This window comes from Acomys minous (assembly GCF_964271855.1).
Source record: "Acomys minous genome assembly, chromosome: 16".
NCBI classification, from domain to species: domain Eukaryota; kingdom Metazoa; phylum Chordata; class Mammalia; order Rodentia; family Muridae; genus Acomys; species Acomys minous.
In genome coordinates, this window is record NC_140498.1 from 40,578,337 (window position 1) to 40,589,775 (window position 11,439).

Below are 11,439 nucleotides of genomic sequence, written 5' to 3' on the forward strand. Positions count from 1 at the left end.
AGCAGGAGCAGGGGCCAAGGCCAGAGCCGAAGCCGGAGCCCGAGGCGACGGGAGCTGAGCCGGGAGCCACCGAGGCCGCTGCCTGCTCTCCCGCCCGCGCCTTCGCCGCGTCCGCGCTCCAGCCTGCGGGTGGTGTGAGTCGTGGCCAGTCAAGGCTAGCCAGGGGGCAGCGGGTGCCATGGCCGCGCCGGAGTCGCTGCGGCCCCGCCTGTGTCGCCTGGTGCGTGGCGAGCAAGGCTACGGCTTCCACCTGCATGGCGAGAAGGGCCGCCGTGGCCAGTTCATCAGGCGCGTGGAGCCGGGCTCCCCAGCCGAGGCGGCCGCGCTGCGCGCCGGGGACCGCCTGGTTGAGGTCAACGGCGTCAACGTAGAGGGCGAGACGCATCACCAGGTGGGTCCCTGCGCTGCGCCCCGCCCCCCGGTTCCCTCCTGGGGGCGCGTCCCTACAGCGCTGGTCAAGATGCCAAAGACCACCGTTCTGCGTACCTCATGGTGGGACCCAACAAGGGTCCCACAGGGACCTGCTGTTCGGGTGCTGAGGTGTAGGACGTGGCCGGCCAGCTGGCCTCTTGGTGAGGAAGCTCAGTCCTGCACAAGCGGGGGAGGGAGGACATCCTGGTAGGGAGGCCCCCCCCCCCCCCCCCCCCCGCACTGCGGCTACTCTGGCCAGGGCCCTGGCTGCTTTTGCTAGTTTTGGCCTCCGTGTGCCATGGAGGGGGAGGAGGTGGCTAAGGCACCCTGTGGCCTTGGTGTAGATGCCTTTCTGTCAATGTGTGAGTATGTGTGTGTGTGTGCTTGCAGGTCTCTCTGGGGGTTATCCATATGAACACACTACTCAAGTGTTCGGGCAGTGGATGAAAGCACACTTGCGGCAGTGCTGGAATGTGTGTCTAGGGTTGTGTGGACACATCGGGCATGTGTGCTGCCTGCCTGCGTGTGTGTATGTGTGTGTGTGTGTGTGTGTGTGCGCGTGTGTGTGCCTGCCAGCCCAGTTATACCAGCGCACTTCTGACGGGCTGGTGTGTCTGGGTCTGGTGGAGGCAGCTCTTGTGGTGGCATGTTCCTTGGTCTCAGAAAGAGCCTCCCCCTGAGAGGCTACCTGGTCCTACAGAGGTGGGTCACTGTCCAGCGCTTGCCTGCTACAGCTGGAGGAAGGAGAGATGGTCCAGCTGTTCTCTCTGCAGGTCCCACCTCTGGACTGTCTGTATCCCACTGAGGGGTAGACACACCTAAGAGCTTGGCCAGGGTCCAGCCCTCCCTCCATAAGCTCTCTTCTGGATCTTTGGTACCAGCAAGGCCGTGACCTACCTGAGTGGTCAGTCCTGGGGCCTGGAGAAAGCTGAGCGGTTCTTGGCTGGGCTAAGAGTTGAACTTCTCTCTCCTCCGGGGCCTGCTTTCTACCTACCTACAGTGACCACTGGATTTGGTTGTGTGCTGGAGGTTTTGGGAATTGGAGCCCAAAGGCTGGCCCCCAAAAGCAAGGGTCAGAGGGGCAGAGTTGGTGTCACCTGCAGTCACTGGAATCCAAATGTGTATCCCAGGTTTCTGGGGTGCTAATGTGTAAAGACATTCACATAGAGCCGCATTAGACCCTGTCTACTCCTCAGAAAGATGGAGATTGGGGTGGGCGGGGGGCTGGGGGGGGCGGTGATGCAAAACCGCAACTCCTGCTCTACTGACACTTAGATACTGTGGTTCCCATGCCAGAAAGTTCCAGGGTGCTGGGATCCTTCCGTTCTCCTGGCTGTGGGGAGAGAGGACGTCCGCTGAGGGGCTAGGTAAAGATGGGCCTGAGTAGGACCTTCTTATAGTGACAGTACGTGATGTCCTGTCCTAAGTGGGGATCCTGTCTCTTCACCCCTAGGCTGGGCAGGGGTTGTTAATGCTTCCTGCCCTTCAGGTGTCCAGTGGGCCCGGCTCCCTTTGAATTCATCCTAACAGTCCGCCTGCTCCACGCGGCCCGCCTGCACTCCGCACGCCACAGGCACCCATCCGCCGTGTACACGGACGGCCGTAAAGCCGTGCCTTTTCCATTGCTGTGCCCGCTTACTTGATGTATACGAGCACCTCAGTTGGGATCCCTGGGTCTTCACCTCTTTGCAGGTCCAGCAGGAATGGGTTTCTGGTCCTGGCCTGGAGGCAAATTCGAGTTCTAGAGCTTTCTCCCTGTTAGATTCACTGTGCATCTCCCGAGAAAGAAATAGGCCCAAATACAATGCCAACGAAGACACTGCTCTCTGCAATGCCTAGACCAAACACCAGACACAAAAGCACACGGATACACACCCGATAATCGTACACACACACACACACACACACACACACACACACACACACACACGCATAGAACAGACTGAACTCCTGATGCCCAGCCGAACAGTCTGACACTCCCATCTGGCTGCTCCTTCCTCTCTTCACCTGAGCTGAGTACAAGGCCACAAGAGGACCCTGAAGTACTTGCAGCCTGGGCCCTAGCTCCAGGGAGAAGAGGGAGGGAGCTACTGGAAACTGGGGGTGGGGGGTGGAGCCCCGCAGGCCTCTCAGTCCAGCTACCCACCCATGGGCAGGCCAACCCCTGCCCTGCTGTCTGTGAGCCTGGGCCTAGCCGGGGAGTGGTGCCCTATCGAAGCGGTGCCCTATCCATGTGCTGCCTAGGGTGCTGGCTGCTGACGCGGTCCTGCCACCCAACCATTCCAGGTGGTACAGAGGATCAAGGCTGTGGAGGGGCAGACTCAGCTGCTTGTGGTGGACAAGGAGACAGATGAGGAGCTCTGCCGGCGGCAACTGACCTGCACTGAGGAGATGGCCCATCGAGGGCTTCCACCAGCCCACAACCCCTGGGAGCCAAAGCCTGACTGGGCATGCTCAGGCAGCCTTGGCTCGGACACTGGCCAGAAGGTATGGTGGGCTATGTCTGTGGGGACAAAGGGCCTTTTCCAGAACTGATAATAGTCTTCACTGTGGTCACTTCTATAAGCCTCTGTTTCTTCTTCGGGCTCTTTCCCTACCGCACTGACCACTCTCTGGTCATTGGTGACCACTTGTGGCCACTCTTTTGCCTTTGTTTGCTCTTCTTGAGGTTCTAGCGGCCAAGGAGCTCTGAGAGGAACTGCAGGACCACCAGAGGACGGAGTGTCTGTGTTAGCTATCTGTTGTCTTAGGTTTTGTCCGTGTCTTTGTGTGAGGTATTCGTGCACTCTGGGGTTTTGGGTGGATTCGATCCTGCTACGGGGACAGCGCTGTGGTGGGGCAGGAGTTGGGAAGGGGCTCCAGGGGCCCAGTTGAGCTGTATGTGGATCCTCATAAGAAGCTTCTGCATGTGGGGGCTTCTCTTGACCCCCACTCCCCTAGGGAGCCCCTAGGTGCTGTTGGCCCCTGCAGGGTAGCACCTCCCCTTTCTCTCTCCCCTTCCGGGATAGGAGACCTGGAAGAAACAAGGGAATGTCTGTTCCTCCTTCTTCTAGGTAGCCACCTAGGCAGAACCTGGGGCAAGGGGGAAGGGCCTGAAGCTATTTGCTCTGATTCTTGGAGGCACCGGTGTTACTGTCTCTTACTTCTTGTAACTATTATTTGAGCCAAGGGGTTCCCCACATCCAACTTTGAGAACCATTGGCTTAGGGTTGGTGGAGTGTCAGGTCTGAAATTTCTGGATGTGTTTCAGACCTTAACATTTACCTTTGACCTTACCCAAACGTCTTCTGCTTGAGCTGGTTAGGCCTGTGCTGATCCCTGCAGGACCTGTCTGGAGGTTGGGAGATGACAACTTCCAGTGGTAAGACCAACCTGGGCAAAGGTGTGCGCTCTGAGTCTGCTGGATACTTTTCCTTAGAGCCCTGAGGACAGCTGTCAAGCCCCGGAGTCTAGATTTGGCTTTCTGGCTGTTCAAGATCAGGAGTAGTTTTTTTTTGTTGTTGTTTGTTGTTTGTTTTTTGAGACAGGGTTTCTCTTTGTAGTCTTAGCTGTCCTGGACGCCCTTTGTAGACCAGGCTGGCCTTGAACTCACAGTGATCTACCTGCCTCGAATTAAAGGCGTGTACCACCACACCCGGTAAGATCAGGAGTCTTTAGGAGTCTTATGGGAAAAAGATGGTGCCAGGCCCACCTTCCTCTGGCTGGGGACTAGGAGTCTCCCTTTTTCCCAAGCACCCCTTTCTCCTCCTTAGGAAGAAGCCCCCCCCCCCTTTGCCCCCAGGCGTGTGTGTCCATTCATTTAGAAGCAAACAGCTCAGTTCACCTTCCTGTGGAAAAATCCACCCTGGGGCCTTATCTGGAGATGGGGTGGCCCAGGCCCCTTGGCTGTGGGTGGGTCCTTCCCTGTCACTGCTATTTCAGGCTTGGAGGGGCTGCAGGAAGCCCTAGGAGGGGGCTTCCTCTGGGCGTATTTTTAGAGGGACAAAAGGGGGTACAATGAGGCTGTCCCAGTGTAGATGGGTCAAAGCTAGGGACAAGGACTCTAGGAGGCAGAGGAACCCAGGGCACAGTCCTACCCTGGAAGAGAAAGGGGAGTCGCATATTTGACCTCTACAAACCAGGCATGGGAGACAGCCTGCCTCAGGCTGGGTGTGGGAGCTTTAGAGCGGTGTGCTCTGCTGGGGGTCCTGGTGGCTGGACCGACCTGCGAAGCTTACGTGCCTCTGCTCTGCTGCAGGGTGAGGGTGTCCACTAAGTGACCCCCATGGGAGGTTAGGGCCTTCTTATCTTCCTCAACCTGTGTTCTCTGTCCCAGCCTGTGGGATAGGGGAGGTGGGGACAAGAGAGAACACTGAGAGGGTCTGCCCCTCCCTTTGGGGGTGGGAAGGGCTGGTGACTCAGTCCCAGGCCATTCAGGGCTGGGGGTGGCTGCAGCTGCAGCGAGCTGACTCTAGCGGTGACGATGGTGATGGTGACGACAGGGACAACCCTAAACAGAGACCCAACAGCTAGCAGTGCCAGGGACAGGGAGGTAGTGATAGACCTTGCCTTTACGTGCCTTTGCTCCTGCCATGTCTATACCTTCTGGAGGACTTGGGGGACTGAGTTAGAGCCGACAAAGCTCTGTAGGTGGTGGGTTCATGGTGTAGAACAAAGTGACAGCAGGAAAGCTTTTGGGAGACAACCCCCCCCCAATTCCTGCTGTTCTCTTTTACCTCCCCCCCCATCCACCGTCTTCTGTTCTCCAGCCAAGGTCTCCTCCCTTGCCTCCCGGTCTCCCCTGCCCTGGGTCCTGGAGCAGGGCAGGGCCTCCAGCAGCTTCCTTCCTTCCTTTCTTGGGACGGAAACGTAGCTGGGTGGGTGGGTGGGGGGACGCCGGACAGGGGAGGGGGCTCAGTCACCACCCTGCTACCCAAAGTGACTCAGTCAGTCCCTATGTCCCCACCCATCCCCAGGGATCCTGGGTCACAGCGGGAGGTAGATAAGTGCCCTGGCAGTCTCAGCTGGCCCAAGAGCTCAGGCTGCTCCAGGCTGGCCATCTGCTGCCCGGCACTGCTAGCCCACCTCCCATGGCTCGCTCCAGAAGTACCCTGCTGCCGCCAGCCTCATCCCCAGGAGCCCCTCCACTGAACTGTCAACAGGGGCTTGTTCAGGTCAGGTGGGGGCGGGGCAGAGCTGGGCTGTCAGGACCCCAGCTTTAGCTCAATCTCTGGGGAAGGGACATGGGACTTGGGGATGCTTGTACATGCAAGAGGGACCCCAAGAAACAATGCGGGCCTTTCTCTGCTGGGGCTGGTGAGTCATTATCTGGTGGGGGGGGTGCAGAGCCTGGCTCTCAGGGCACCCCCATATCAGCCTTTGTCTGGTTATAGGCTCAGCGGGGTTACTGGGGGCCTGCCCAGCTCTATGGCTATGTGTCTCAGAGCCCGTGGGAGCCAGAGGGCCTGTCTGAAGAAGGCAGGAAGTGTGCTCAGGGCTAGAGCTGGGAGAAAGAATTCCAGCAATGCACCCCTCCCGCTCCTCGCTGGGGCACCCTACCCCCACTTGCATGCTCTAGCTGCCCCCCCTCTATCCCACAGGCTTGGGGGTGCCTTACAGTCCTTGTAATTGAGGGTCTTGTGCCAGGCCTGGTACCACTTGGACTCTCCTTGTGGCCAGAGATGTTTTAGGCTAGTTGCTAAAAGGAATTTTTTAGCCTGTTCTGAGAGGTGGCCGTTCTGGATTGAGGCTGGGGGTTGGCCAGAACAGGCCCTCAGGAACGGCTTCCAGTTTCGTGGCGGCAGTAGCTTACCAAATCCTGCTTCCCGTTTGGGAGCCCCAAGAAACCCAGCCCTGTAGACTGCCACAGAGGCCGTGGGAAAAGGCCACAGGGGCAGTGCCGTGGACATAAGTTTGCATGTGTGGGTGGCTGTGTGTGTTCATGTTGCTTGTTTACGAGTGTAAGCTTGGATGTCTTGTCTCTATGGCCACATGATGTGGCCCTGCCTCCTAGGACATGACTTTATGCCAGGACTGGTCACACATTTCCTCGTACTGTTTTGGCTCTGGCTTCTGTCTCTACTTTCTCCAGCCTCTCTCCTGTGAGCTAGCCTCTGGCTGTCCCAGGCTGATAATTAAGGTCTCTCAGGGCCTTGCTCCCAAAGCCATAAACCTGTCCCTTCAACTGTGTCTTTGAGAGTTGACAAATCTATGCAGGGGGGTTCTGAAGATCTTTGAGGCCTTAGAACCCTGAATTCAGTCTAGCTGAGCCCCCAGGGGACTGGGGGCCGTTTGTTTAAGCTCTGTAATTCTTGGTGTAATGGGGCAGATGGGGCCTGGGTACCAAGGGTCAGCAGGAGGATCCCAGATGAAAATCCAACTGGGCTTTGGGATTAAGGAAGGGGTCCTGAGTGCAGGCTAGACAAAATGGATGTCGAGATTGAAGGGCCATCCCAGAACCCTGAAGCTACCAGTGGCCCTGCATGGACGGATGGACTTCCTCCTATGGCTAGCTGCGACCCATGGACATGGATAACACCGCATTTAGGGGTTGGACTAAGCATGGTGGTTTGTGCTGATAATTCCAGCACTCAGAATCTAAAGCAAGGTCGGGCGTGGTGGCGCACGCCTTTAATCCCAGCACTTGGGAGGCAGAGGCAGGTGGATCTCTGTGAGTTCGAGGCCAGCCTGGTTTACAGAGTGATTCCAGGACAGCTAGGGCTGTTACACAGAGAAAATTGTATCTCCAACAAAACAAACAAACAAACAAAAAACCCCAAAAAAGCTAAAGCAAAAAGGTCACCTTGGGTTATCAGTTTGAAGCTAGCCTGGGTTAAAATGTGAGACCTCCTCTCCAAAACACCAAAAAGGGGGGAAAGGAGGGTGTAGACAGCTGGAGTGTTCAGAGGTATTCTGGATTGGGGGAAGACAGGTGCCTGAGAATTAGAGATCTGCCCCGCTCCAGAGTCCCTCAGCCACCAGACACGAAGGGGTAGGAGCAGTGGTGGAGGGTGAAGGAAATGCCCCCAGCCAGTACATTGTCACCTGCACTCACATCCAGAAACCTGAGCTGCCACCTGCCTGCCCACCCCGGCCACCGGCCCTGTGTAATTGGGCACCAGCAGCTGCTGGCCATTCAGCAGCATAGTCTCTGGCTTGGCCCCTAGCTGGGGTAGGGGGTCAACAGGCTGGCCCCTGCCTGCACAGCCACGTGGCCCAGAGACCTACTGCAGGATGCCAGAGGTAAAACAAGGCAGCTTGGGGGCAGTGTGGCGGGGGTTCCTTGTGGGTACCACGAGCTCTTCCATGTTGTGGGTTAGGAGGCACCCTAGCTGAGGAGGGGCCATCAGCGGCCTCTTCTTTTTGGGCCATGGATGGGGTGGGGGCAGTGGCTCCAGTTAGGGTTGGAATTCTAAAGCAATCAGCTGCCACAACAGCCCAGGGAGCTTCTTGGGGAGTTTGAGGAGAAAACAAAGCATCTCAGGCCTCCAGGGCACCAGCTCTACAGAAGGGAGGCAAGGACCGGAGGGAGAGGCAAAAATCTAGAAGGCACAGACTTGCTAGGTCCTGTGATGGGGCCGTTATCCCATCTGGTTCCTTCTGTATCCCCAAGCTGTGCACAGTGACCCCCGCCCCCCAACCCTTCCACAGCTCCAGCGTCTAGCTATCTCATTAGAGGTTTACATGTTTGGGAATAGGCTTTGTCTCTAAACCCACAGCTGAAGTGTGTTACAGGCAGCCTCACTAAGCCCCTCAGTCACAGGGCAGTGTTTTCTCAATGAAACCTGGGGCTGGCCTCTGACAGCATAGGGCTGGGAGGCTGCGGGTAGAGCCTGATGCCACCTCCTATGTGTCTACAGGATATCAACGGGCCTCCAAGAGAGCTGCGTCCCCGGCTCTGCCACTTGCGAAGGGGACCCCAGGGCTACGGGTTCAACCTGCATAGTGACAAGTCTCGGCCTGGCCAATACATCCGCTCTGTGGACCCGGGCTCCCCCGCTTCCCACTCAGGCCTCCGTGCCCAGGACCGGCTCGTTGAGGTATCCTGGGTCCCTGTGTTTGTATCCGTATGTCCCTGAGTGTCCATGTCTGTCTGGGCCCTGGGTCCCTGCAGGAGGAGGGGAGACACAGGGAACCTGAGCTGGCACTCCTCTTGCTGCCTCGGCTGGTGGTGGCTTCGATGAATATTTGATGGCACACCTGGCCGGGTGGCACTGGGCCGACTGGGCCCCTCAGGCCTTTCTGACCCTGTGTGGGTGGTGGCAGGTCAATGGGCAGAATGTGGAAGGGCTGCGCCATGCTGAAGTTGTTGCCAGAATCAAGGCACGGGAGGATGAGGCCCGATTGCTGGTGGTAGACCCTGAGACTGACGAACACTTCAAGAGGTTGCGGGTCACACCCACCGAGGAACACGTAGAAGGTAGGCTACTGCCTTAGGGGCACAGGGTAGGGTCAGTGCAGCCACTAACATGCTGTCCCCACAGGTCCGCTGCCATCACCAGTCACAAACGGGACCAGCCATGCCCAGGTGAGAGGGTGGGCCCAGATAACTGTAGGTGTACCTCTTGCTCTGTGTCCCCCGACATGATAGTGGCTGTTTCTTCTGGAGACCTTCGCCCTTGGGGATGTACAATTGTGAAACCTATCTGGCCTGGTCACCTCAAAAAATACCCACTGGAGCCGGGCTTGGTGGCGCACGCCTTTAATCCCAGCACTCGGGAGGCAGAGGCAGGCGGATTGCTGTGAGTTCGAGGCCAGCCTGGTCTACAAAGTGAGTCCAGGACAGCCAAGGCTACACAGAGAAACCCTGTCTCAAAAAAACCAAAAAAATACCCACTGTGCTAGCCAGGCCTGATGGTATACACCCCAGCATTTGGGAGGCAGAGGCAGTCAGATCTCTGAGTTCAAGGCCAGTCTGGTCTACAGAGTTCTGGGACAGCCAGAGCTACATTGAGAAACCCTATGTCAAAACAAGCCAGATACCCACTGTGGATCCTGTATGGGGTTAGCACAGGCTCAAGACACACAGTGTGGGTGGATGCCTGGGGTCCTGAGCCACCTTGCTATGCTTTCTTCCTGCACGATTACTGGATAGTCTTCAGTCCTCACCTTCTTGGGACGCCACCAGCCCTGGCTCGACAACAGCTGACATTCCCGTCATGACTGGCCAGGTTGGACCTCCCCATCCATCCACTGCTATGTGCCAGCTATGCCCCGGCAGTGACACAAGTGTGATGCTCACCGCTGAACAAGGAATAGATGCAGCTGTGCTCTGTGTGTGTGTGTGTGTGCTCAAGAGAGAACCTGTGCATGTGTGTGCGTGATCTGGGAGCACCGGGATGGGAACACTGTGAAACCACAACCTACCCTTGGTTTCTTAGCTCAATGGTGGCTCCGTGTGCTCATCCCGAAGCGACCTGCCAGGCTCAGAGAAGGACACTGAGGTAACTGCTCACACACGGGGCTTCAGAGGCCTTGGGAGTGGATCTCTGTGGGGCTACCACTTCCAAGAAGCCTCTTGGGCTAGTTGCTTTAGGCCCAGAGGTGGCCTCTAGTGTAAGTCCCTGGGGAAGGGTAGCTGCCAGGGGTGTATGGCTCACTGTTTGCACCTCACCTGGCCCCCAGGATGGGAGTGCCTGGAAGAGAGACCCCTTCCAGGAGAGTGGCCTCCACCTGAGTCCCACAGCAGCTGAAGCCAAGGAGAAGGCTCGAGCGACTCGGGTCAACAAGCGGGCACCACAGATGGACTGGAACCGGAAGCGAGAGATCTTCAGCAACTTCTGAGCCCCTCCTCTGTCTCTCCAGGGGCCCCAGGGTCTCTTCCTGCACGGACCTTGGGCCTTTCCAGAGCTCCTGAACCCTGAGCAGACTGGAGGGTGGTGGTATCACACCGCCCGGAAACCAACCCATGACCCCATGGCCCCTTGTCTTGTCCGTTGGGTGCTGCGGCTGTCATAGCAAGATGAGAGAAGAGAGAAACACCCCCCCCCCGGGGGGGGCGGGGGCGGAGAGGGAAATAGGGAGGGAGGGAGAGAGAGAGAGAGAGAGAGAGGAGAGAGGAGAGAGGTGAGAGGAGAGAGAGAGAGGGAGAAAGAGAGAGAGAGAGAGAGCAAGACAGCCAAGACAGAGAAACAGTGAGAGGGAGGAGCTGTGCACGGTGGTCTGCCAAGGGCCTTTGCTTTTCTGCCTCGGGCCTGCTGACTGAAAGGAATTCATGTTTTCGCTTTTTTTCCTAAAAGGTCTCCAGCTCCACATATGTTTCTAGTTAATAGTGGAGCCCCCTCCCCCAACCCCTTGGGACTCACTCTAAATAATTGCAATAAAACAAACCTTTCTCTGCAAACCCTTTCTTACCCACCCTATCAGCAGCGCCATCCTGAGCGGAGAGCAGGGACTCCAGGGGACAGACAGCCAGGGGCCCTCAGGGCTAGCTGTGCCTGTTAAGGGGGATGGTCCTAGGCTAGGCCTCTTCTCTCTGCCTAGCTACCTCTCACTTGCTGGCTTCTAGAACGCAGAGCGTAGGCTCCCTGAGGGGCTAGAGGATGGGTGTTCCTGACTCTTAAGAGGGCGGCCTCCGGACAAGCCCCTTCTCCTGCCCTGCAGCTCCGGGACCTAGAGATGGTGGCTCTGTGTGAGCCATTCCCAGCCGGATCCTGGGCTCCCGAGCCTGGCCCCTGCCTTCTGTCCTTTCCTCAGTGCTCTCAACTCCCCAAACTCACTCGCTGGCACTGCAGTCTGCCTCCTAAGCCATAGCGCACATGCGCCCTCAAATTAAAACAGGCCTTGCCTTGAACTCTGGCTGGCAACTGTGTGTTCTCTGAGTCTTCAGTTGAGGGGTGGGGCGAGGAACAAGGCCCGTTCTAGAAGACCCTCAGGTGAGGCCTCACGCCATCCTCTCCTACTGCTGTTTCTCCAAGACCCGTCCAGCACTCTAGAGTCTGGGTCTCCGGCGTTCTGTTAACATGGGGGTGGGTTCCTGGCACAGGCCAAGCTCAAGCTCGGAAGCCAGAAGGTCCAGAGAAGTGCTGGGGCTGCAGGACAGGGTGTGAG

General features: G+C 57.6%; 1 protein-coding gene across 3 annotated transcripts; it reads left to right on the top strand.

Annotated features, from left to right (window-relative positions):
- NHERF2 (NHERF family PDZ scaffold protein 2) lies at positions 1-11,195 on the top strand. Of its 3 annotated transcripts, none has more exons than XM_084761643.1 (7): positions 1-391; positions 2,698-2,898; positions 8,250-8,429; positions 8,656-8,809; positions 8,874-8,917; positions 9,771-9,833; positions 10,015-11,195. In XM_084761643.1, the coding sequence occupies exons 1-7, from the start codon at positions 179-181 to the stop codon at positions 10,171-10,173; spliced, it is 1,014 nt and encodes a 337-aa protein (XP_084617769.1). In that variant the 5' UTR covers positions 1-178; the 3' UTR covers positions 10,174-11,195. The 3 variants fall into 3 exon arrangements, with proteins under 3 accessions (XP_084617769.1, XP_084617770.1, XP_084617771.1); XM_084761644.1 differs by lacking the exon at positions 1-391 and adding an exon at positions 741-773; XM_084761645.1 differs by lacking the exons at positions 1-391; positions 2,698-2,898 and adding an exon at positions 5,354-5,564.
- Positions 11,196-11,439: the final 244 nt, after the last annotated feature.

Excerpts from the sequence above, each read along its gene's own strand:
- NHERF2 (XM_084761643.1), top strand. The coding sequence starts at position 179 with ATGGCCGCGCCGGAGTCGCTGCGGCCCCGCCTGTGTCGCCTGGTGCGT. Across the intron at positions 2,899-8,249 it reads GCTCGGACACTGGCCAGAAG|GATATCAACGGGCCTCCAAG; the intron begins GTATGGTGGGCT and ends ATGTGTCTACAG. Across the intron at positions 8,810-8,873 it reads CACCGAGGAACACGTAGAAG|GTCCGCTGCCATCACCAGTC; the intron begins GTAGGCTACTGC and ends CTGTCCCCACAG.